General features: G+C 35.7%; 1 protein-coding gene across 2 annotated transcripts in view; it reads left to right on the top strand.

Annotated features, from left to right (window-relative positions):
* pico overlaps positions 1–27,456 on the top strand; it is a 405,804-nt gene that overhangs the window by 38,337 nt on the left and 340,011 nt on the right. The window contains exon 1 of one of the 2 annotated variants that reach the window (XM_069844296.1): positions 26,633–26,752. The exons of the other annotated variant lie outside the window; for it this stretch is intronic. Coding sequence (XP_069700397.1) covers positions 26,710–26,752 — 43 coding nt within the window. The 5' untranslated portion in view covers positions 26,633–26,709. Of the gene's footprint in view, positions 1–26,632; positions 26,753–27,456 lie in introns of those variants that run through there. 2 annotated transcript variants of the gene reach the window in all.

Below are 27,456 nucleotides of genomic sequence, written 5' to 3'. Positions count from 1 at the left end.
AATCGTAAGTGCCCACTGGCAACTAAAGTTGCCATACAAATTCAAACCACTCTAATGAAATTGTGATAAGTTGTAAATTAAAAACCTGTTAGTATAATAAAATTGCAGATATTCTTATAAGATTTATGTAATTGAAATTGTTGTGCAGCAATTTTTGGATATAATTTTACTTACATTATTGAAGGAATGTGTAGCAGTCCAGAATCTTGTGTGTGCACTCCTTATTGATTTCTTCTGTACTGACGACGTAACGAACGGATGCGATAAAACTCAACTCGAACTAGAGGAGGATAGTTGAATCTTTACACTAATTGTTGTGAACAATGAACAAATTTACAACTGACCGATCAATAAAGCTTTGCCTTGGCAACTCTAGTTGCCACTGGGATATAATGGGTTAACTGCATTTTCCACCCTCATGTTAAACACTTGGCGGGACTTTTTGACGTGGAGTCAACACTACGCATGGCATGCGACTAATATAACGTTGTACATAACCTTCCGTGGCTTCCGCCCAGAGTTATACATTTGCATACTGTTAATAATTGCATACATTGCGTCTCTTATGATTACATGTTATGTAGATAATTGCTGGTCCAAAAATAGGTAATAATTGCAAGTCTATAGCGCCAGGGATTGAAGAACGCGCACCCGAAATGTGCGGAGAACAAGTTTAACAGAAGAAATAATTGATAATTTATGATTTTGTAATTGTACAAATGGGCCTCTTGATCCGTTCCACTCTCACTTTTGTGAGAATGATGAACTAACTTCAGGCTATCTCTGGAACTTTGTGTCATATTGCGTTATCACTGTTTAAGTAAGACATGGGACAAAGAAAAGACAAAGAACATGAAGATAAATTTACATTTCCCTGAATCTGTCATTACTTTTACAACCAGAAATGCTACTACTTGATCCAAAGCAGAAAATAATTTTGGAATTTATAATTTTTTGTAAAACTACCCACAAACAATAGGAAGTGCTTGTGACTGGAATAGGCCAACATGCTTAATAGTGATATGGATTATTATTATTATTATTATTATTATTATTATTATTATTGTTATTATATGAAGCTGAGTTGGAGAGAATCGGCGAAAAAAAGAATGATGCTGAAGCTGATCAGGAAGAGAAAAAGGATTTGGTTGTGTCATGGCTGAGAAGAAACTGCCTACTGAAAGATGTACTGGAAGGAATGGTGAACAGGAACGAGTTCAGAACAGAAGACGATATCAGATGATAGACGACATTAAGATCTATGGATTATATGCGGAAACTAAGAGGAAGGCGGAAAATAGGAAAGATTGGACAAAGCTGGATTTGCAGTGGCAGAAAATTATGAATGAATTATTATTATTATTATTATTATTATTATTGTTGTTGTTGTTGTTGTTGTAAGAGAGAGGGAAAGAGAGGGTGAAGAAAGAATGATGCTGAAACTGATCAGGAAGGAAAAAAGGAATTGGTTGAGTCACTGACTGAGAAGAAACTGCCTACTGAAGGATGCACTGGAAGAAATGGTGAATGGGAGAAAAGTTCGGGGCAGATGATAGACGACATTAAGATATATGGATTATATTCGGAGACTAAGAGGAAGGAAAAAAATAGGAAAGTTTGGAGAATGCTGGATTTGCAGTGAAAGACTTGCCCTCGGGCCGAAAACTACGAATGATGATGATGATGGTGATGATGATGATCATCATCATCATAAGGCCCAATTGAGATGGAGTTGAAATTGTTTATAGGGTATAATTTATTATGTTTATTGGCACATTAAATCACAGTGGTAATTCAGGATAGGCCTACATGAGTTTTTTTTAATAAATTTACGAATGGAAAATGATTTTGAAGTAGGTGGTAATAGTCAGTTTAGAATTACTAAGCACAATTTTCGCTTGCAAATGCTCAGTAAACCTCGAAAACCTTCAGTCAAAGTCCTATCTCGGGTATCAAATTCTGAACGTTTCTAATATTGTCAGTAGGAGATTCTGTTTAATAACTTGAGTTCATTTTGTGAAAGGGTAATCTTTTTCTTTGGTTCTTTTCTTTTTTTTCTTTTTTCCCTTCTTCCTTCCTTCCTTTTGTGACTGTCGGTATTCCTTAATATGCATGATCGATAACGGTTTTATTACATTACACTTAAGAGTGACTGATAAAAATACATCAAATTCTAGGAGGATTAATAATCCATGTTTGCCGTCTCAGATTTCGTTAAGTCATGGTCTTCAATATGTCTGCTTCTGTCAAGTTTAGAATTAATTTATTGCCAGTAATCACAGTTTGTGTTTTCCAGTTGTTTCTGATTTCTGTTACTTTTTTAATTTAAAAATAGGTATAGAATATTATTTACGGATATCTTAATTTATTTTCGCGACTAGATATCTGAATCTCATTTCTTTCGTTTTAAAACATTCTTCTTGTTACTTTTTTGTTAGACCAGAAAATTTAGATACAAATAACAGTACGGCTACTGCTATGATGTTATTGAATCGAGTTAGTCTCCTTCCTGGAACTTTAAAGATTTATTTACATTGTAGTTTAACCACATAAATAATTGAATCTATTTTATTAGCAGCTTATTAGGCCGTGTCTCAAAGCTACATTTTCCGATGAAGTGAACTAGAAAGTTGTCTAAAAAGCCGGATGTGATGTCAGAAATCATGATCCAAAGCTATATAGTGCATAGCAATCAAGTCTGTAGTAGCTAGTAAACGAAAACGCTTGCTTTATTGATGACTTGTTCACTAAACAAACATGGATGCTTCGCCAACAATATTGGAACTATAAAATCTGAAGATTTTCTTTACTTGGTTATTTAATAACGCGCTATAAACTACTAGGTATTTAGTGTCGATGGGATTGGTGATAGCGAGATGGTATTTGGCGAGACAAAGCCAAGGATTCGCTATAGATTACGTCACATTTGCCTTGCGGTTGGGAAAAACCTCGGAAAAAACCCAACCAGGTAATCAATCCAAGCGAGGATCGAACCCACACCCGAGTAAAACTCCGAATCAGCAGACAAGCGTCTTAGGCGACTGAGAATCTGAAGATGCTTTGGAAGTAAATATAATGCAGAATAACGGGTTAACCTTCAACATTTGACATTTGTACTCCGGTGTCTTTACATTTTTTAACTATTGTAATATTTCAGACCCTTATCATTTCCACATAACTCGTAATGAAACTGCATTAGGACACTGCCTTCTTAATTCAATGCTGCACCGTGATGTCATAGTTTTTAGAAAAGTAATCTATGAAGGCCATGATTCAAGCATACATGTTCAGAACTCTCTAGTGTGTAGTGTAGACTTGAGCTTTGAGACATGGCCTTATGTAGAATATGTCATGGGTGAGATAGATGAATTTATATCTACAGATATTCCCCTTAAGAACTACATGGCATAAACGCATAAACCTTCATAAGAAATTTCGATAATAAATATCCTCCGGAATAAATGACTACTTTTCCGAGCAATAGAAAGAACGATGGTTACTATCTTTTGGCTTTCTTCGTAGCCTACAGTATCGATATTTAATAGAAAGATTGTTCGTTTCCTCTATGACCATTGAGTATTTTATACAGACTAGTGGCTTATGCAGCAAATGCTGCAAACTAAGTTCATTAGACGTTCAAATAAACATTTTTCAGATTTATTTTCAATGAAGAATACCAGACATTCTGAAAGTTATTTGCTTCCATAATAATGAAAGATACTCTCTCTCGAGCAAATACTGAATAGAACCACTCATATAAATATCTACACCACACCGCCATTAAATATAAGACCCAACCCCACTTGATTAATAACTATAAAAATATTTGATTTTTAATAATATTATTATTATTATCTTACTAAGTTTTATAGCTTTTAGTAACATATACTATATAGCCGCCACTCAGTAAAATATAGAAATCAAAATCTAATCTAAGTTATTCTCTACATCTACTTATATAACCCCAAAACGTTCCACTTTCATATCATCAATATAGCATTAATATGTATAATTAATGAAAAATAGTCACATCATGACATTAACTACAATAATATATCATTTCTAATTGTAACAATGTCATCAAACCATCTCAAGTTTTGTAGTTTTTAATATCCAATACACAGCTGTACCCAGAAAATTACACACCACAGAATCGAACCTGTAAATTATTTTTAGTAAGTTAAGTTTTTAATAACCAATTTAATTTGAGCTCTAAATACAGTATGTCAGCATTCTTGCAGATCATAGTCTTCGTGTAATATTGTTTACTGTAGTGTGTGTTTTGTTTTATTCTGAAATGCAATTAGCTAGTTTAGCTAGTTCTCAAAACTGACGACAGATGGATTTTGGAAAATAGGAAAATTATGTTGAAAAATTGACATTTCACTGACAACTACTATTTTTCTGAAAAACTTTGAGTTCCAAGCTTCAAAATGAGGGGTCATTTATTAAAATCCGTTCAGCTGTTTTCCCGTAATTTCCATTACCAGTTCAAATTATATATATATATATATATATATATATATATATATATATATATATATATATATATATGGTATAATTAAAATGGAAAATTATGTGAAACCTCGTGTGAAAAGTATTGACAGTTTCCCCCTCTGTGATTTTTTTTTTTTTAATAATTGAAGTAAACTTTATTGTACATAAATAAATACATTATAGTTGGGAATAACAAGCAGAAAAAAGAAAAAGAAATAAATAAATAAAATAACTTGACACTTGTTTATGGGTACTGCCCACTGGCAATCCCAAAAGTACCCTATAGCCTCATGTCACTATGCCGTTTTCTTTTTAATCTTCTGTGGGCTGGATCTTGTGGTGGATTAGTGACAATTACTTGAAGTAGCGGATTCATGTGGTTTAGGAAGGAGTTGTACAGTCTGATGTAGCTGTGTCTTAGGACCTGCGTCACCTCAGGAATACAGAGATCATCGTGCAGGTTCTTGTTGCTGATATACCAAGGTGCACCAGACATCAGCCTCAAATAGCGATTTTGCATGACCTGTATTCTTCTTATTTGTGATGCAGAAGCAGATCCCCAAATTGAACATCCATATTGCCACACAGGGCGCACGATTGAAATATAGATAAGTCTCTTGTAGTGTAGAGGCAGTGGAGATTTGTCTTGAATAATGTGTTTTAGCAGGTAGATTCTATGTCTAATTCTTTTAACAATAGCTGATATGTGGTTATGCCAAGGAAGTTTGCTATCCAAGATTAACCCAAGATATCTGACAGATTGTGCCATTGGTACTACTGAACGACATAATGTTACTGGATAATTTACAGTGTTTCTCTCTGTGATTTGTCCTTTCAACTTGTTTTTCGAAGAAATGTATAATTCTCTTTTCCGACTTCGTATTGAGGGAACTCTCTGCAGAAAGATTTCGAAGAGTATTTTGTAAGCGAGCTCGGGGAAAATCCCTTATCGACTCACTGCCATGTCGCAACACGAACATAAATATCAATATTTACCGTCTCCCAAGAAGCCTTCGTACCCAATGGGATTGTTCTGCGGGCCTTGCAAGAACACATTTTATCACACTACTCCCCTGCGTGCATTTAGGTCAAATAAGGACTGTTGTTACTACTTCCTTGATTGGCGAATGCACGAAGTTCCAGTGCAACCGTCCTGTTATGTTTCTCCAAATTACACAAGTTTTATTAATTTTTTAAGGTAATACAGAATAAAGTTCACTTTCCAGTGTCAAACTTATTAAGTTTTTTATGTACCGTCGTCAACGATAAACAGACAATTAAATTTAATATGAGCTCGCCCATTGAGAGGCTGATTATTCTATATACATATATACATACAAATGGCTTTTAAGGAACCCGAAGGTTCGTTGCCGCCCTCACATAAGCCCGCCATCGGTCCCTATCCTGTGCAAGATTAATCCAGTCTCTATCATCATACCCCACCTCCCCCAAATCCATTTTAATATTATCCTCCCATCTACGTCTCGGCCTCCCCAAAGGTCTTTTTCCCTCCGGTCTCCCAACTAACACTCTATATGAATTCCTGGATTCGCCCATACGTGCTACATGCCCTGCCCATCGCAAACTTCTGGATTTAATGTTCCTAATTATGTCAGGTGAAGAATACAATGCGTGCAGTTCTGCGTTGTGTAACTTTCTCCATTCTCCTGTAACTTCATCCCTCTTAGCCCCAAATATTTTCCTAAGCACCTTATTCTCAAACACCCTTAACCTATGTTCCTCTCTCAGAGTGAGAGTCCAAGTTTCACAACCATACAGAAGAACCGGTAATATAACTGTTTTATAAATTCTAACTTTCAGATTTTTTGATAGCAGACTAGATGATAAAAGCTTCTCAAACGAATAATAACACGCATTTCCCATATTTATTCTGCGTTTAATTTCCTCCCGAGTGTCATTTACATTTGTTACTGTTGCTCCAAGATATTTCAATTTTTCCACCCCTTCGAAAGATAAATCTCCAATTTTTATATTTCCATTTCGTACAATATTCTGGTCACGAGACATAATCATATACTTTGTCTTTTCGGGATTTACTTCCAAACCGATCGCTTTACTTGCTTCAAGTAAAATTTCCGTATTTTCCCTAATCGTTTGTGGATTTTCTCCTAACATATTCACGTCATCCGCATAGACAAGAAGCTGATGTAACCCGTTCAATTCCAAACCCTGCCTGTTATCCTGAACTTTCCTAATGGCATATTCTAAAGCGAAGTTAAAAAGTAAAGGTGATATTGCATCTCCCTGCTTTAGCCCGCAGTGAATTCGAAAAGCATCAGATAGAAACTGACCTATACGGACTCTGCTGTATGTTTCACTGAGACACATTTTAATTAATCGAACTAGTTTTTTGGGAATACCAAATTCAATAAGAATATCATATAATATTCCCCTCTTAACCGAGTCATATGCTGATTATTCTACGTGTCGTAAATCGTCAACACATACTATCTGTTATACTTCCACCGAAGCGATTTGAGCATACTTGAGTAGCCTCGTTACAAAGACGGCCATGTCCATTTGTCAAAAACGTTCAGTAGAGGCCGTAAACTGTTTTAATTAGTTTAAGCCAACTTAGGGCCGGTATTATAAACGCAGTTTAAACCTTACTTTCAGTTTAAAGTGAAGTTTTTCGTTCTGCTTCGTATTATAAACCTTAACTACCAGTTAATCTTGAGTTAACTTGAGTGTAACTTGATCGAAAGTTCTTTGCCGTTTAAACTGCAGTTTAAGGCTCAACAGTACAAGATGGCGGTTCCCGCAATACACATGGATATTGCAGATGTTTTCCAAGAACTTATGAGTGACGAAATGTGAGTGATCAATATTACTGAACGACCACGGCGGCCAAGAATTTTTGGAAATAGAGTGCACCACTTTGAAATATACATAAATAAACATAAGTTTTAAAACAGATTGAGGCTTTCGAAGCAGGCAATCCTAACCTTCAGAATTAAGCTTATAGTCCTAACCTTGTTTCCAAAAATTGAAACTCGGATACAACATGCAACATAAAAATGAGAAAGTGCAAAAATATGTGTTTTAGGATGGTTATGCAAGGTTTAGTTTGGTTGCATTGTGTTTGGGAGTATAACGTTGGTAGCCAGCGTTAAGAAACTATTTGAGGTTAAGTCTGACAGGCATACTGAAGTACGCGGTATTGGTCGTCTTTAGGTTTTTTATGATACTCTTTCTGATATCTAAGAACAAAGATGTTTCTTAATGAAGATTCTCCACGAGCGTCGGCTATTTTAAATCAATAATATCATTAAATAGTTGCGATGTTCTTTTCTTTCCTAGCAGTAATATCAATCGTATTCCACTACGGTTTAACTTAACCGAGACTCTGTAATACGGCACGTTGAGTTAAACTCATGGTTAGGTTTAACATAATCTTTAGATTAACCATATTTATAAAACCGGGCCTTAGGAATTCCTACTTGAATATTTTTCTACAGTATGTTGGGAACTTAGAATAAATAATTTCCTTAATTTAAATATTTCCTTTTCCATATATAATGAGTAAAGATAGGAATTTACCCACAGAGGGTACTAGGTTAGGTAAGCATAGAATGTTCGTTGTACGCACGAGAAACATATCCCCATTCAATTGCTACGATACAGAACACATTTCAGTTGTAACCTGGCCATACCTCAGGCTTCACGTCATTCATGACGTAACAATAGTCTAAGTACAACTAACCCAATATCTTCATGTTATGGTATAAATTCCTACCTTTAATAATGAGATAATTGAAAAATAAGGAAAATAGACTTGGCCAGCTTTCAAACAAAGGATGGCTGTTTTTGTAACGTAATTGCTTTCAGTACGATTCGACCTGTCAGAGAATTTATTATTTTTCTCTCTCCGCAATGTTTTCTTGGAATCTGTAGGAACTGAAACTCTCAGACAAGAGAAACCAAGTGCTTTGTTCTGCTTTTCAGGGATGCAACCACAAATAATGTCAATGTATTTATGTGGAGTGAGACTCTCAATACAGATTCCCATTATGTAAAAATATCATTTAATCTTTATAACAGGTGCTTCATTTATAAAATAAAAAAAGTTTTCATTTATATTTTTAATATATTCATAATTCGTACAATATTTCATTGTACTGATTTATTTAATAGTATACATAACAGCAGAAAGTCTCCATCAATAGCAAAAAAGGCAAAATAAGGCATTAAACCTTAAAATTAGTGTTGTGGGATTAATCGATAAAATATTTAATCGAATAATTGAGTCGATTAAAATTAATCGGGTGTAGTTGGTATTAATTATTATTTTGTTAATACAAACTCATACTAAAAATTATGACAATATTTCTCTCTCGGAAATTGCTTATTTAAAAGCACAATAGTACTGTTATTTTCTATCTGTAAACCAGATAGCGTAGAGAAAATCCCTGCACAAACACTTCAGAAAGAGATGGAGATATGAGGACAGTGACGTAGTCAATCTCTATTGAAAGTTGAAACTCAATGCGAAACTCTTAAGTTTTATGTTTTCCAGGAAATTTTCCACCTTGTTGTCAGCTCATCTTCCTAGCTCATGAAATACATACTTTTCTGGGATTTATCCCCCTCATCACTTATAAAATAGCCATGTCTACACTGTGTGCAAGTGAGAACGCAACTACCTTCTTTTCTTTCTAAAATCTGGTAATTCGATTACAATAGGGGCCAGTTTTCTATTTGGACCGCTGTAGTTTTGCAGGTGCTTGCAGTTTCTGTACTGACTTTGTATGTGAAGGTTGTGTGTTTAATTTCATAAAGAAAAAAAATCAGTTTTCTGTGGTTTGTGAAAAGTGTAAACTCCATTATGTCATATGAGAATTTGAGAGCTAAACTCGGTGAAACGTTTGGATTTAAATTGAACGATCGTGGAGAAGTGCTTGACAGAAAAAAAAAGTTTTTTTTTTTTTTTTTTTTTTTTTTTTTTTTTTTTTTTTTTTTTTCCGTGTTTAGTGATGGAGGAAACATTGTTACTAAACGTAGAGCGGCACTTAATTCGGAGCATGTGAATGCACTCACATGTTTAAAATCATGGATGAAGCAGTATTAACTAGGTGAGTCTTCATACGTTTTGTTATTTGTGTTTGTCTCAAAAATTCCTGGAGAAATTGACACAATAAATTATCTCATAATAAATATGTTAGTAAGTAATTAAAATAGTTGTTTTGTAATATAACGATACAATATATACAGATATACAACATTAATTTAATACTTATACTTATCACCGAACACATGTTAAATATAACAATAATTGTGTATTACAGTATATTAAAACTTTTTTTCAACTAGATCACAACTCAATTAATTTATCGATTAAATTCAAATAGTTAATCGATTAAATATTTTGATCTGTCAACAGCACTACTTAAAATAGGCAACGGAAAATAAAATAGAAAAAAAAAAAAAGGCAAAATAAAAACTGGCTCTATGTGTGGAAACATGTTTTTCTCTATTAAACTAAGCCACCGGCGTAGCTCAGTCGACTAAGGCACTTGCCTGCCGATCCAGAGTTGCGCTCGGGCGCGGGTTCGATTACCCGCTTGGACTGATTACCTGGATCTGGTTGGGTTTTTTTCCGAGGTTTTCTCCAACCGTAAGGTGAATGTCATGGAATCTATGATGAATCCTCGGCCTCATATCGCCAAATACAATCTCGCTATAGGTCTCGCAAGTACGGATTACCGACGGAAGGAATGCGAATCAAACACTGCGATAAGGAAGAGCGGGCGAGAGGAAAGGTCACGAGATTACTTGAATGATATTCAAGAGTACAGTCGGAAGAGAAAAGACATCGATAGAATCAGTCTTGCGTTGTGATTGTTACATTATGACTTTAGTTTGTTTCATTTCATGTGAATACGTGTCTTGTATCGCACTGCATTATTATTTCATTTGTAAACATATGTTGCACGTTTAATTAGCTTCGAATTTTTCTCTTGCTACGTTTTTTTTATTTCCACAGCGATGTCCTCATTTGTTCAACTTCTTGGAAGAGACAGTACTTCCATCGGCTCGCACCTCTCCCCCCTCGGGGTGCTTACATACACACGTCAAAACAGATAGCAACGCCACCATGGTTTTCGGTAATCGTTTCTTGCGCGAGCTATACCATCAATCCCATTGACGCTAAATGACCGAATAGTTTATACAGGTCGTTAAATAATCAAGTAAAGGAATCTATTAAACTCTTCGTATATCTACCTAGATATTAAAGGCATTTTGCCTAACTTCCGAGCTCTACTAATGAGAAGAATTATGGAACTTGTGAAGAGGGATAGGTATTACAAGAAGAAAACTTTCCCGAGTATTCTTGTCTTGCATAAAGTGCTTTTGAAGTCGTCAGAATTTGAAACCGCATCTTCATTTGGCTTGGGAAGACATTCGCTTAACTGTGCAACATGGAAATTGCTTGTATCCAACAGTGACGATTCAGTGAAGGCCAATGGTTATGTAGTACACAACCTTTCCGATCTTTTGATAAGTTTGAGGGTTGGGAGAGTTATAATTCCGCCCCTGCAGGTTATACAGTCCAGGAGATCGTTGTGGCGCCTACCAGGCGTGAGTGAGCTGACACAGATTAGCGCGGCTGTCTGTCTGCAGCACCGTTACCTCGTTGCAGCATGCGCTCTGTGGGAAAAGTGTGTTTGTTGTGTTGTGAGCATTGTCGAGACAGCGTTTTTTGATCCTACCACTCCGAAACAATGCCGTAGATGTTTGGTGCGCCATATTCACTTCATGAATCATTTTTGATATTACACATCCTCGCCATGGTCGTCATTTTCGGTTGTCCATTCACTGGTGATAATATGTATAATTGGGATGCATTCTTAATTGAACCTAGCTTCAAGGGAACTAACCTCTTTAACCATGAAAGATTTAGTTTATTTTGATCATGATTTGTATGTTGTTTTAAAATTAAGTTGAAGTTTCAAATTAGAATTTTAAAATTTTGAGTTATAAAATTGTAAATCACAAATAAAATTACAAAATTGCCATAAAATAATACAATAGAACAAAAATATGGGATTTGGAAGAAAAGAATCAATTTCGGTTGTCCATTCACTGGTGATAATATGTATAATTGGGATGCATTCTTAATTGAACCTAGCTTCAAGGGAACTAACCTCTTTAACCATGAAAGATTTAGTTTATTTTGGTCATGATTTGTATGTTGTTTTAAAATTAAGTTGAAGTTTCAAATTAGAATTTTAAAATTTTGAGTTATAAAATTGTAAATCACAAATAAAATTACAAAATTGCCATAAAATAATACAATGGAACAAAAATATGGGATTTGGAAGAAAAGAATCAATTTCGGTTGTCCATTCACTGGTGATAATATGTATAATTGGGACGCATTCTTAATTGAACCTAGCTTCAAGGGAACTAACCTCTTTAAAACATAATAATAAAAGAGGATAGAAAGGTGGGGTTACAATATTGAAGGTTTCTCCAGTAATCAGAAATCGTCAATACAATTTTGAAGAGCAGATTCACGTTCTGTATGGTAATCGGTAGTTTTACATAAGATTGTGATAATTATCTGTTGGTCGCGAACAACTGATAAGTTTATCATTAAATGAATATCTTAACTGAAATATGCTGTTATGCTTGAATGGTTTCATATTATGATCGTGGTGATAACAATGATCTTTCCTCTCGTCTCTGATAACAATTTCTATACAGTTTCTTTAATCATAATTTATATTATATTATAATATTATCTTATACAGCAGAGTCCGTATAGGTCAGTTTCTATCTGATGCTTTTCCAATTCACTGCGGGCTAAAGCAGGGAGATGCACTATCACCTTTACTTTTTAACTTCGCTTTAGAATATGCCATTAGGAAAGTTCAGGATAACAGGCAGGGTTAGGAATTGAACGGGTTACATCAGCTTCTTGTCTATGCGGATGACGTCAATATGTTAGGAGAAAATACACAAACGATTAGGGAAAACATGGAAATTTTACTTGAAGCAAGTAAAGCGATCGGTTTGGAAGTAAATCCCGAAAAGACAAAGTATATGATTATGTCTCGTGACCAGAATATTATACGAAATGGAAATATAAAAATTGGAGATTTATCCTTCGAAGAGGTGGAAAAATTCAAATATCTTGGAGCAACAGTAACAAATATAAATGACACTCGGGAGGAAATTAAACGCAGAATAAATATGGGAAATGCGTGTTATTATTCGGTTCAGAAACTCTTATCATCCAGTCTGCTGTCCAAAAATCTGAAAGTTAGAATTTATAAAACAGTTATATTACCGGTTCTTCTATATGGTTGTGAAACTTGGACTCTCACTCTGAGAGAGGAACATAGGTTAAGGGTGTTTGAGAATAAGGTGCTTTGGAAAATATTTGGGGCTAAGCGGGATGAAGTTACAGGAGAATGGAGAAAGTTACACAACACAGAACTGCACGCATTATATTCTTCACCTGACATAATTAGGAACTTAAAATCCAGACGTTTGAGATGGGCAGAGCATGTAGTTCGTATGGGCGAATCCAGAAATGCATATAGAGTGTTAATTGGGAGACCGGAGGGAAAAAGACCTTTGGGGAGGCCGAGACATAGATGGGAGGATAATATTAAAATGTATTTGAGGGAGGTGGGGTATGATGATAGAGACTGGATTAATCTCGCACAGGATAGGGACCGCTGGCGGGCTTATGTGAGGGCGGCAATGAACCTTCGGGTCCCTTAAAAGCCATTTGTAAGTAAGTAAGTATAATATTATCTTATATCTTAATATTTTAAATGTGCATACAAGCTTCTTACGGCATTTATTAACATAGAGATACATTTTGTTATTAAATTTTGTTATAATTTGGTTCAGAGTGCTCTGTTGAATTTTTTTCTAGACTGATTAAAAATGTATGTTTAATCCTTAAATTGACAAAGTATCCTATAGGATACAACAGATTAATAGGCTATATGCTATAATTTTAATAGAACAATAGAGAAAAATTGCTAGGAAAATTAAAATTTTACAATACTATAATATTGTGGACATTGCGATAGTTGTTTTCTTTACAGTCCGACAAGGTTTAATAAACTGTGTGAGAAATGAAGTTTTGCCAATTTAAGGGTTAATGGTTTTAAATTACTTATTACGCTGACACAAATCTGCACCTCAGAGGTAACATCAAATACTTTAATATAATATTACCGGACAGCTGTATACTAGTAGCATTGACGTGAGTGCGAAATATCGCGGACTTGATATCTAGCGGAGCGGCGTGGAATTATGTCCACAAATACAAATATTAACATAGCGGGATTCTGACTATTGTTTAAAACATGAGGTACTATTGTGGAATAATATACGAAACACTTAAGAAATATTGATTAGTATTTAATGTAAAATTATTATCTTATATCAAAGCTGCATATTATGAGAAATATTGTATACTTCATATTACTTTCCGTAATTAATTGTTAAGTTCAAATTTTGCGATTTTGAGTAGCATTACTGAATTCCTTAGGGTGAGATCTATCTGAAGATATATTCTCTTAAGTCCTGGAACGACTGATTCCAGATTTAATGCATTTTTTAAAAATAAGATTAAAATATATAGGGATATAGGTACTACGATAAGTCCCACATAATTGTTTACTTCTATGCTTGTCTTACAATTTTCAAGGTATACTATGGTTCCGCTATATCAAAATAAAAGCAATATATTTGCAACCTTACTAGGAATGAAAAAAAAAGAAACGTTAAATTTATTATTTGTCTGTACCCTAAATGTAATAAAATAGACTTATCGTTAGGGCTGGAAGTTGTTGAAATATCATCTTTTTTCTGAGACATCACCACAGACAATGCAGGTTGCAATATAAACACGTTTCACTTCAACACGAACCGACATAGTCTACTTTTATTTGCATCTTTTCTTTCTTTCTTTCTTTCTTCCTTCCTTCCTTCCTTCCTTCCTTCCTTCCTTTCTCTCTTCCTTTGTCTCTCTCTGTCTTTCTTTCTTTCTTTCTCTCTTTCTTTTTTTTTTGGGTTTTGTAATCTGGTGGTATTTTGTTTAGAAAATGTTCTACTTTCTGTTGCATTTTTTCCCTTTTCTGCTTTTGAACGGCGGTTTTTTTTTTACGTTGTAGTCGCAGTCTACATTCGAGAACTTACTGCAGATGCTTTCGCAATTGGATTGCGTCGCACAGAAATTTTCCTTATGATTGCACCAGTCTTGACTCCTGATCATGTGTGTCACGTGCTTCCTCCAAATCCAACGCAGCAGAACAAATACTGCAGCCGCAGTGCCCGCAGTCAGCATATTGTATCTCACAAGTGAAGACGTAAAAATGCTGAAAGTAAAGTATCCGGTGATCCTTGAAACCCGAGACCCTATGTACAAATGGCGAAGGCCTTTTACTGCAATGCTGAATAAGTGGTGTGTCTGGGAATTTCAGTTCCTCCTAATATTTAAATCTGCATTGTCATGATTTTGCAGACAACAACAACAACAATAATAATAATAATAATAATAATAATAATGCAATGCTCAATAAAAATTACGTCTGAGAATATCATTTCCTCCTAATATTTAAATGTGCATTGGCATGATTTCGCAGTCAATAATAATAATAATAATAATAATAATAATAATAATAATAATAATAATGCAATGCTCAATAAAAGGTACGTCTGGAAATTTCAGTTCCTCCTAATATTTAAATGTGCATTGGCATGATTTCGCAGACAATAATAATAATAATAATAATAATAATAATAATAATAATAATAATAATAATAATAATAATAATGCTCAATAAAAGGTACGTCTGGGAATTTCAGTTCCTCCTAATATTTAAATGTGCATTGTCATGATTTCGGAGACAATAATAATATTAATAATAATAATAATAATAATAATAATAATAATAATAATACCATTATTAAAATCTTAGTCATTTTTTTTAATTTTAATGTTGTATTTTTCAGAAATTTAAGGTCATTTTATAGGTAATTTTTCTGTGATTTTTTAGGACATCAACTTCCGAGCCCTACTTATCATACAATAGGATCTGCCTCTTTCATTCGTAGTGTTCTACCCAAGGGCAGGTCTTTCTTTCACTGCAAACTCAGTATTCTCCAGTCTTTCCTGTTTTCTGCCTTCCTCTTAGTCTCTGCATAAGATCCATACATCTTAATATCGTCTATCATTTGATATCTTCTTCTGCCCCGTACTCTTCACCCGTTGAGGTACAGAAATTTATCCAGTCTTGCTTCTTGTGTACGCCTTGATGTCACAATCATCAGGGAACTTCGTTATTGTTGCTGTAGTTGTGATTATTAACATGTCCGGTACTGTCAAATCCAGATACGTATTTATGACGTCAAATCATTGAAACCCGTTAGATAGAGGTGCTAATAGGCAAACAGTACAATACAAACTAGCTTGTATGCCTTCTATGTAAAGTGGACTCTGCTATTAAAAATTTGCACCTAACACTGGTATAGTTTTCTGAAACGGTTGTTTTCGCTGCTTTTTGATGAGTGTTCATTGAGTAGAAAGATGATCTCTAAAAGAGTTCAGTATGTGGATGATGATCGCGCCAGTTACACATGATGCCTTCTTCCTTTCACTGTTCCGGAAGACATGAGAAAGCGTCAAGGATGACCGTAACGGTACGTATTTTTTTTGTAACTATTACTAAACATTGTTGGACAACAGATAACGCTGTTCATTAAGAAAATACCGCTTTGCTGCTTCAGCGTTCATTAACACAAATCTCTTAATCTTACTGAATGGACCTTTTCATTAAAATCCTCCATGTTGAATTTCCCGACACACGAGCAATGAAAAGCGAGAGTACAAGCTGTTTCGCGTAACGCTCGTCACTTGTCTAGCTGTCAGCTGTTCGTTGTGGCGTTAAAAGCCTTGGGTGCAGATGCTCCAGTTCTCGGTATTGTTTCGTCTGCGTCTTCGTATTTAAAAATATAAATTTAAAAATAGAAGTTGTGGGTGGTCTTCAAACATAGATGTCAATGTTTTTTTTTTTCTTGTACTACATGCAATAATATGACATTTCGATAAATTTGATGTGATTTTTTTTTGTACGCAGGAGGGACCCGAAAGCTAGGCCCATAGCCTCGAAGGAGCTTTTTTGTGCCTTACAACCCCTTTATCTAAGAACGATTGTTGAGTCCGAACGGTCGCTTTCTTTGTAGATATCGTGACTAAAGTTATATGGTGCCCTCTGTCTATTCAGCCATGTAGGCACAGGGTTGTTTGAAGCGCCACAAGCCATGTAACGTATCGATGAATTGACTTCAACATCTAACTCCATCTTCAACATCATGTCTTAATCACCTCATCGACTCGAGTGACAAAATATTCGTTGAACTTCAGTTTTCAACTACAATTAAATATGGCATCATTAAATTTTAACTTTCAGCATACACATATTTTACGTTTATATTCTTGTATTCATTAACAATCTAAAATATATATATATATATATATATATATATATATATATATATATATATATATATATATATTCAAATTCAAATTTATTTACAATTTACATTTGAATTTACATTTGGATAGATACCCGAAATGAGCATATGCTCGTGCTCGGGTACAGTCCAGTAGTCTACATAAATTTTACAGGGTTCAAATAATAATGCTGATGATATAAAATAATAATAATAATAATAATAATAATAATAATAATAATAATAATAGAATAATCGTGACAGGAATGATACAAAGATTGTAATACAAAATAATTCATTAATAATAGTAATAATAATAATAATAATAATAATAATAGTGATACAACAAAAATATTTACAATAATAAAATAAATACTAAGAGGGATAAAATAAAATATAAAACCACTAGCGAGAGTTAACACAACTTAAATAAGCATGTAATAACCGGAAAAATGCCAAACTCGAAAATCAACAGAAAAGTTCGTTGTATCGCAGACGACAGCAACCGCCGTATTGACATTGTGTTGTGCATTATCATGCATATGCATCACTTCTTGAACGCATGTTATCATTGAATTTTATAAGTTGTTTTAATATTTTGACATAATGATAATGTTTATATGCTGTTTTATTCATTATGTATGCATTTTATATTTCACTTGTCTTCAATTTGTCTAATTTATTGCTTCCACCTGATGATGATTTCTTGTAAAATCGAAAATATTCGTGGACACAACCAAGAATTATAATGTGATCATTGTAACAAAATTTGTTTTTGTACCCATCTGATAAGTTGTTGACTGAAATTGTAATATAATTTTTCTTATCAATGCTGAAAAAGCCGATATCCTCATGATGTATGGAGAATGTAGGAAGAATGCTGTTCGTTCTTGTAATGTGTACGCGGAAAGATATCCCAATAGACGTCACGTCATTCAGACGCTAGATAACCATACATACATACATACATACATACATACGTGTTCTGCACATGGACAGGTCTTTCACTGCAAACCCAGCATTCTCCAATCCTATTTTCTGCCTTCCTCTTAGTCTCCGCATATGACCCACATATCTTAATGTCGTCTATCATCTGATATCTTCTTTTGCCCAGAACTCTTCTCCCGTTCACCATTCCTTCCATTGTATCGTTCAGTGGGCAGTTTCTTCTCAGCCAGTGATCCACCCAATTCCTTTTTCTCTTTCTTATTAGTTTCAGCATCATTCTTTCTTCACCCACTCTTTCCAACACAACTTCATTTCTTATTTTGTCTGTCCACTTCACACGTTCCATTCTTCTCCATATCCACATTTCAAATGCTTCTATTCGTTTCTCTTCATTTCGTCGTAATGTCCATGTTTCTGCTCCATACAATGCCACACTCCACACAAAGCACTTCACTATTCTCATCCTTAGCTCTTTTTCTAGAGGTCCGCAGAAGGTGCTCCTTTTCCTATCAAAAGCTTCCTTAGCCATTGCTCTCCTACTTTTGACTTCCTGGCAGCAGCTCATGTTACTGCTTATAGTACACCTCAAGTATTTGAAGCTGTCCACTTACTCTACTGTCTCATTTAGAATTCTCAAGTTTACCTTCTTTAATTTTCTTCCTATGACCATGGTTTTAGTCTTGTTGGCATTTATCTTCATTCCATACTGCTCACAGCTGTCATTTAGCTCCAGTATTATATCCTTTAGTATCATCCCTTCTGCTAACAACGCCATATCATCAGCAAATATTATGCATTTTATTCTTCTTCCTTCTACTTTTACCCCTTCCATGTTCTGAAAACAGTTCTTCACCAAGTAGATCAGCGGTCATCAGCACACTGTACTCTCGGGCTAGCGTCTCTTACAGTACCAGCGTGCATTCATGGCTGCTGGCGGGTATCCTTCCTCCTGCACGAGGGTGCATGTTGCCATACACTCTTTAGTCGTAACCCATTTCAGCTAGTTCTGACGACCACTGGAGTAGATGATAAAGGGCATCCTTGTCGTACTCCTCTCCCTATTTCACTTCCTTCAGACATTTGTTCTCCTATCCTGACTTTGACTCGTTGTTTCTTATATAAGTTACTGAACAGCCTCCCGTCTTTCCAATCCACACTTATTTTCTTGGGATGTCCATCAGTTTCCATAGCAGGTGATAAAGTGTCGTAAAATAACCAATTGCAAAAACTGTAATATCTCGCAAGAACGTTTCAGTATGTTCATAGACCACGTGTCACGCAATGGCGCAAGGAGGAGAAAGATGCGTGCAAGAGGGCTATAATATTCCTCTTGGCAAGGTGTTACGTACGGACGCACACGGGCTATTCCATCTCAAATCGACCGAAATATAGAGAAAATTGACCTTACAATTTTTAAATACAATGAAACTTTTTCTGTCCGTAGACAACTGTGATATAATGCTTTGTGCAAAGTTTGAGGCATCAGAACTTAATAGTGTTTAAATTAATAATATTTAAATTTATCGTATTTTCATAAAATTAGCAACTTCAAACTTTTGTGGCTCCGAAACTCTTTCACCCAATGATCAAAATCATGGTGTATTTTGATGCTGAGAAGTTAAAGTTTATATTGACATGTAAACAGTTTTTCTTACTTTTTATAGAAATGGAGAAATTTAGATTTTTCTTCATTAAGACGCCTTTGGCCACGAAAAAATATTTTTAAAATATATGGTTAGATTCCGCATTGAAAGTACAAATAAACACATATTTTTTACTGGTGGTACATTGATAAGAAAGTATTGAAAATATCAAATAAAGAAAATAAATAGTACGCGCTTGAACTAACCAGCTGACTGTGAGACGGGAGGTAGTCGAGACAAGCAAGGCCAAGAGACAAACACGTGATGTGTCGTCTAGCAGTCATGGCTGGGCTAGCTTTATCACAAGTTTTCATAAACACAGGAGTAAAATGACGCCCAATGCTCGCTTATCTTCAGCTCTCTGCCAGTGGGTGGGGTACTTCGCCTTTCAAGTCTAGGCGTGTGAAAATAATTTATTTAATACCCTCGAAACTTATTACCATACCACTAAGCAAACAATGCGGAATCCCTCTTAATAATGCAAGGTTTTTTCTCAATATTTTTTTTACATTTTTACAAATGGGCAAAAATCCTAAAAGTAAGTAAAATCACATTATCTGTCTCTCTGTGTACAATAAAAATAAGGATTACTTCTTAACATGACCTACCAAATGTCAGCTTCAAAATAAGCTCTCGTTCAATGTTCTGCAGTAAATGGTTCCAGAGTTCTGAGCGCTGAAAGAGGCTTGTTTTTATAAAATACGCTAAATTTGTCGCTCAATAATACGAAAACCGTTTGACTTTCGATAGTATATTTTTTAAAATGCACTCTCCTCAACCCATGTATGGTGGGTCCCTATCACCACGGCATGGCGCGTCCTCAGGTTGCGGATAGAGGAGACGGCCTCCAGATATGGAGGGTAGCTGCGAATATATTGAATAAGCAGTCGTGGACAGCCGATAAGGGGTGGTCCTCCAGCTTGGGGGTTGGGCGAAGGGCTAACAACCCATCACCGTAAAAAACAGCTTGTTACGAATTCCTACAGTAAGCCTCGGAATAGGACTGATTCTCTGGCACGACCACAGCAAAGGAATAAGGTTTTGAGATTTGGCACTTGGAACGTAACTAGTCTTTATAGAACAGGAGGGGTAACATTAGTAGCAAAAGAACTAGCTAGATATAGAATAGACTTTGTGGGAGTACAAGAGGTTAGGTTAGATGGGAATGGCATATCACAAATAGGAGATTACTTGTTGTATTATGGGGAAGGAAACAATAATCACCAATTAGGAACAGGATTCTTTGTACATAAAAGAATAAAATCAGCAGTCAGTACTCTCCTCAGCACCTTGTATAAGTTGGAAAAAAATTGGAGTATAAAAAATGCGAGGTTTTTTACTGATCGATTTTATATGGAATAGCCCACACATAGACCTTTTACCTGGGAGATTGCTTTTCCTTTCATTCCATGAGGAAGAACGTGGTTCAAAATTTCTGACACACACTTTTGCGTGGCACACAGTCTCTGCTGATCTGTGCCTCGCCAGTCCCTTATGTTTTCCTGTCATTACTGTTAGAATTACGCGTAAAGGGCTTAAATTGACATAGACTGGACGCTCCGCTTCGTGTACCATATGACGAGGCAGCCTGTAGTGAGCTCGGCGGGCGCCACGGCAGAATGTCGGACTTGAGACAACAGCGGCACATGAAGCGGGCGGAGCCTCGCGGGACAATGGCCCATAAAGCGGTACACTCCGAGTGGAGTGTGTGAAAACAACGTGCTCGAGGGACGCCACGCCACTCCATTGACTCGTGGTTCAGATTCAACTAGAGACCCAGACCAAATGCTTACTGCTACAACACAATTCAGATACGTACGCTTAGACCGAGTGAACGACGCTAAAGACAAACTGAACGAAGACATTGACTCGATTGTGACATGGACAAAGAAACTCCATCTTAAAATCAATCCTGGAAAGACACAAGCAATTATATTTGGTCACAAACGGCAAACCGACGCTGTAAAACACCTCGACATTTCCCCCGTTAAAGTAAGACTGGGCATGGAAAATTCGGGGAATACTTAAATAAAAGACGATGCAACTTGCATTTGTGGGGAGGAATCTCAAGATGTCAAATATGTATTATATGATTATCCAGTCTTTTGCCGTGAAAGATACGAGCTTGAGTTGTTACTGAACACTTTAAACTATACATTTACCAAACCGTTAACCAATATACTTACCAACTCCAAATCATATAAGTATTTCATGGCCTTCTTGAATAGAATATTCGTGGAACTATAAAATGTTAATTATTCCGGGAAAAAAATCGTATTATTTCTAATCAACTATAATGAAACTGCAAGTCTTCAATTTCGAATACTATAATATTGTACTATTGGTTTTAATTTTTATTTTAATTATGCTTTTGATTTCTAATTTTGAGCCATTTCTTGTAATATCTGATTATTGCCAATTGTTATTACTAAATAATGTATTTAATTCGTAAATTTTAAGCCATCTCTTAGTATAGCTATTTATTGCTTCTAAAATAACATGTTTAATAGCTATTTTATATATATTTCTTCCTATAACCATTAGATATAAATATAGAGACATGCCTTGAGGCTTTATGAAACGATCCATTCTTTTATTAAGGTGCATTCTTGTACATAATTCATGTGAATTGCAACCTTGACCACAATTTTGTATCATAACTTTATTATTGTTTATTGCTTATAGAATATATTTTGATGCCAACTATAACCCTAATATACCTCAGGGTGAAATAGGGTTTATTAAATTGGATAAAAAAAAGTAAGTACAGTGTATATCCCTTTCAGTTCTTCAGTAAAAAAATCTTGGCATTCACATGGATAATAATCTCAACTGGGACTTGAAAATCACAGAAACCTGCAGAAAAGTATATTCTATTATCCATGAGCTCAAAGGATAAATGTTCATCTCCCCTCTTGCTTAAAAAAGTCCCTTGTGCAAACACTTGTATTTTCTTATTTTGACTATGCTGACATTTTACTGACTGACCTCTCCAGCGACAACAAAACGAAACTTCAACGTGCTCATAATTTGTGTGTACGTTTTGTAAGCAATGTTCGTAAATATGATCATATTACCCCATCCCTGGAAACAATAGGTTGGCTTAAACTAGATAAGAAAAGAAATTTACATTCACTTCTCTTTCTCTTCGAAATCTTAAACTCTTCTATTCCTTCGTACCTGTCGTCTCGCTTCACTTACCTTTCTTCCCACCATAATCTGAACACACGTTCTCGTCATGAAACAATACTAACAATACCATCCCATCGCACCTCCTCATACTCATCCTCTTTCACAATAGCCCTGCCAAGACTCTGGAATTCGCTACCTGCTAGCATCAGGGACTGTCGAAATAAAACTGAATTCAAACGCAAACTTACTAGGCACTTGGTCAGTAATTGAGACTCGTTCAGACATGGTTTCTTGTAAATAGTTTCCTTAATCTATCACAAAATATTTCAATATCCGGTAATTTCATCACTATACAATTTTGTTATTCTAGATTTAATTTGTAATTCAGTAAATAATAAAATATTCTTTGTTTTTCTATGATAAATTATCTAGCTTTCATTAGTCAGGTAATCTTTTCGTTCTTTGATTTTTATTGTAATTGTAATTGTAAATTTAATAGGCCTACTAATTGTAATTTTATTCTTCATATTATAGTTGGAATCTCCTGATAGAGGGGCAGAGAAGGCCTGACGGCCTTATCTCTACCAGGTTAAATAAATAAATACTAATACTACATAGAGTTTGTATTTCCTCAGTCTTTACTAAGACTGTCTTGGAAGATATCCAGTCATTATAGTTTTGTAGGATTTTCCTTTAAAATTAACTTACATATTGATGTTTTTCATATTACTTAGGGGTCTTACTCCCAGTAAGTCTCCCCCCCCTTCTTTTTTTGTTGGGAGGACTTTTCTCTATATTTTTGTGGGGTTCACGTACGATTATTTCCTAAGAAGCTAATATGACCGTCTTTTCAATGTTGTCAACTGTTACCAGATATCTCCAAAGCAAGTGAAATGGCAATACTATGTATTGAAACGATTCATTAATAGTTTTTTGCCCAAGGGTAGGTATTTCACTACAAAACCAGCATTCTCCAATCTTTCCTATATTCTGGCTTTTTCTTTGTCTCCGTATATCATCCATAAATCTACTTATGAACCAGCCACAGAGAAAATTGTTGAAGTACCTTGAAAATGCCTGGGATTTATAGTAAGGGTTATTGGAAATTGGATGTGATCACTGGGAGAGCTTGAAAATGCCTAGTATTTATAGTATGGGGTAGTGGAAATTGGATGTGATCACTGGGAGAGCTTGAAAATGCCTAGGATTTATAGTATGGAGTAGTGGAAATTGGATGTGATCACTGGGAGAGCTTGAAAATGCCTATGATTTATAGTATGGGGAATGGAAATTGGATGTGATCACTGGGAGAGCTTGAAAATGCCTAGGATTTATAGTATGGGGTAGTGGAAATTGGATATGATCACTGGGAGAGCTTGAAAATGCCTAGGATTTATAGTATGGGGAATGGAAATTGGATGTGATCACTGGGAGAGCTTGAAAATGCCTAGGATTTATAGTATGGGGTAGTGGAAATTGGATGTGATCACTGGGAGAGCTTGAAAATGCCTAGGATTTATAGTATGGGGTAGTGGAAATTGGATGTGATCACTGGGAGAGCTTGAAAATGCCTAGGATTTATAGTATGGGGTAGTGGAAATTGGATGTGATCACTGGGAGAGCTTGAAAATGCCTAGGATTTATAGTATGGGGAATGGAAATTGGATGTGATCACTGGGAGAGCTTGAAAATGCCTAGGATTTATAGTATGGGGTAGTGGAAATTGGATGTACTCACTGGGAGAGCTTGAAAATGCCTAGGATTTATAGTATGGGGAATGGAAATTGGATGTGATCACTGAGAGAACTAGCCTATGCCCACCCAGCTCGCCCCAAATACGTACTTTACTTATATACCAAATTCGTCGTGCGCGAATGAAAAACAAGGCCATATTTCCTGAATGTGACGGGGTTTTCAATGTCGTCAAAACCTCTCACATAATACTACACACATAATCTAATCTAACCTAACATAACCTAACCTAACCTAACCTAACCTAACCTAACCTAACTTAAGCTGTCATAATATACACCTAATCTCGGCTAAGGTGTTTGCCTGCGGATCCAGAGTTGTGCTCGGGCGCGAGTTCGATTCCCGCTTGGGATGATTACTTGGTTCGGTTTTTCCGAGGTTTTCCCCAACTGTAAGGCGAATGTCAGATAATCTATGGCGAATCCTCGGTCTCATCTCGCCAAATACCATCTCGCTATCATCAATACCATCGACGCTAAATAACCTCGTAATTGATACAGCGTCGTTAAATAACCAAGTAAAAAAAACACCTAATCTAACCTAACCTAACCTGTTACATAATACTACACACCTGTAGTACCATTCCTCACGTTTAGTATCATTTCGTTTGTATATATATATATATATATATATATATATATATATATATATATACACACCATTATTATATTATATTATTCGCGCACTTGATTACTCATCAATCATCCATATGAAGCAGTTGCGTAGATCAATTTACCGACATAGTCGTTGCCCAGAGTGCGACGTAGGAGGCTGGTCTACGATACACCCCCGAAGAGATGAAATGATAATGGAGATTTATTGGGATGCCACAGGGGAACCGGAGCTCCCGGAGAAAACCTGTGTTACCTGGTCCATGGACTTCTCGGGGATCGAATCTGGGTCGACAGGCTTAGGCCTATAAGTGCAGCGCTCTATCCACTAGATGAGTGGTATTCATTCTTTCTTGCTAGCGTACTTTCAAAACTCTTTTTTTTTTTTTACCCCCAAACTGCATTGAAATTAATTATATAAGAAAACAAAAGAATATGACATATGACGTGTGCAAAATAAATTATTATTATTATTATTATTATTATTTATTCCCCCCGCTGTTATTTATACTTCCTTTAACATCTTTGATCATACCACGAGTTAATCTTCGGTTGAAATCCGAAGGCCTGTGTACTATTGTTGAGACAGGTTCTATTGTTGTAAACTAGATGGCGACTAATGTATTACTGATTTGTTATGAATATGATTTCGGTGATGAATGAGGCCGGTGATATTCAGGGATGTTGTGGCCCGAATTTCCTGGCATTTGCTTTACGGTTGAAGAAAACCCCTGAAAGAACCTCAACCAGGAAATTCAAGTCGACCGGGAATCAAACCCGGGCCCTCTGCGTAAGAGACCAGCATGCTGACCCCAACACCACAGAGGTGGTCTGTTATTATTATTATTATTATTATTATTATTATTATTATTATTATTATTATTATTATTATTCAGAAGTTACTGATACAATAATAATTCTAATTAACTATATAACATGTTAACTGAAGAAAGGAAAAACAAGAGTTGATATTGCAAAAGAAAATACAACTGCAGTATTTATCAAAAAGTGTAATAAAATAAATATATCAGCATTTTTACATATGTTGTCAGGGATTGCGTACCTCTTGACACAATCCCGCTTATCCCCAGGGGCATGCTTACTATAGATTGAATACCACTGCACTAGGTTATCATGGCAGCATATATAGAATCCTAGAATAAAAGATCCTGCGACCTTTTCTGCCATTCTTGTTTTCTCAGTCTTTAAATTTTGTAGATAATTTCTCTGATACACTTACTCATCTTTCTATTTATCAATCAACCCACTTACCTATTTATCCACTCATTCTCCGACGACGTATCTGTTCCTGAAGACGTCATTCCTGATGGAGGAGACCCGTTTGGCTCAGCTGCCACTTCACTCACGCGCGTACCAGTTCATTTTGTGTACAATATGTCATGGTGGACATACAATAAATTCACCGCAAACTATTGAAAATTTGCCGTTTTTACGCAAAGAGTTGTGGAACAGACTGTACCGATGATGAATGCAGCACAGCATCCTAGTGGAGGGGCGGGGAACCATCTACTTCCGGTGTAGGGAGTCAGTTTATCTGAGAGCGTGTGTGTGTATGTCCATGTGTGTAGCTAAAGTGGTTCCCAGACCAATGCTCCGCTCATAAGATGCGCTCCTTTGCCTTCAGGCCGATAGCGGTGGATAATCAAGGTACGAAATATTGTATTTTATTTTGGTAGACCTACATTATATAAGTTTTACTCGAACTGTTTTCCAAGAATTGCTTTAGGATTCCGTTAAGATGTCTTAGAGCATTTGAGAGTGAACTTTCCCAGGACGTACTGTTCGTATATAACATCTACGCTTCGACACATCTTTCCTTTGTGTCGACAGATCTTGAATCATTCTTGCACGAAACCGTTTATGCGTACTTCATACGCATGAGTATCGTTGAGCGCTGAAGTGAAAATATGAGAATACCTATGTTAACATACAATAACATAAATATTTATTAACTTTTCATGGAGTATTCAAATCGAGTTGAATACGATTATCGTATTGAAAATTCCATGAAAACAGGGATTCAAAACGATCTGACAAGCAAACGTTCTGATGGGGGCAGATAGAAAAGTTAAATTTTTTTCTTCCACCATGTTAATAATGTCAAAAGAAGTGCTTTTCCAAATTTTGGCCACTCGACCGTAAAAAAATAAGTTCGCCAGGGGCCGTTAAGAGAAAAAAGACACAATTTCATCGGACAAATTTATTGGAACAGACACAGCATTTATTGAGCTATTTTTCAACATATTTTCCATCGGAATTGAGACATTTCTCATATCATGGGATCGACAGAGAGAGGTGCAGACGCAGTCAAACGCTGGTTCCGATCTGAGGCGGCTGACTTCTACGACACA

This window comes from Periplaneta americana, chromosome 13 (genome assembly GCF_040183065.1).
Source record: "Periplaneta americana isolate PAMFEO1 chromosome 13, P.americana_PAMFEO1_priV1, whole genome shotgun sequence".
NCBI classification, from domain to species: domain Eukaryota; kingdom Metazoa; phylum Arthropoda; class Insecta; order Blattodea; family Blattidae; genus Periplaneta; species Periplaneta americana.
This window is presented reverse-complemented; position numbering and strand designations above follow the sequence as displayed.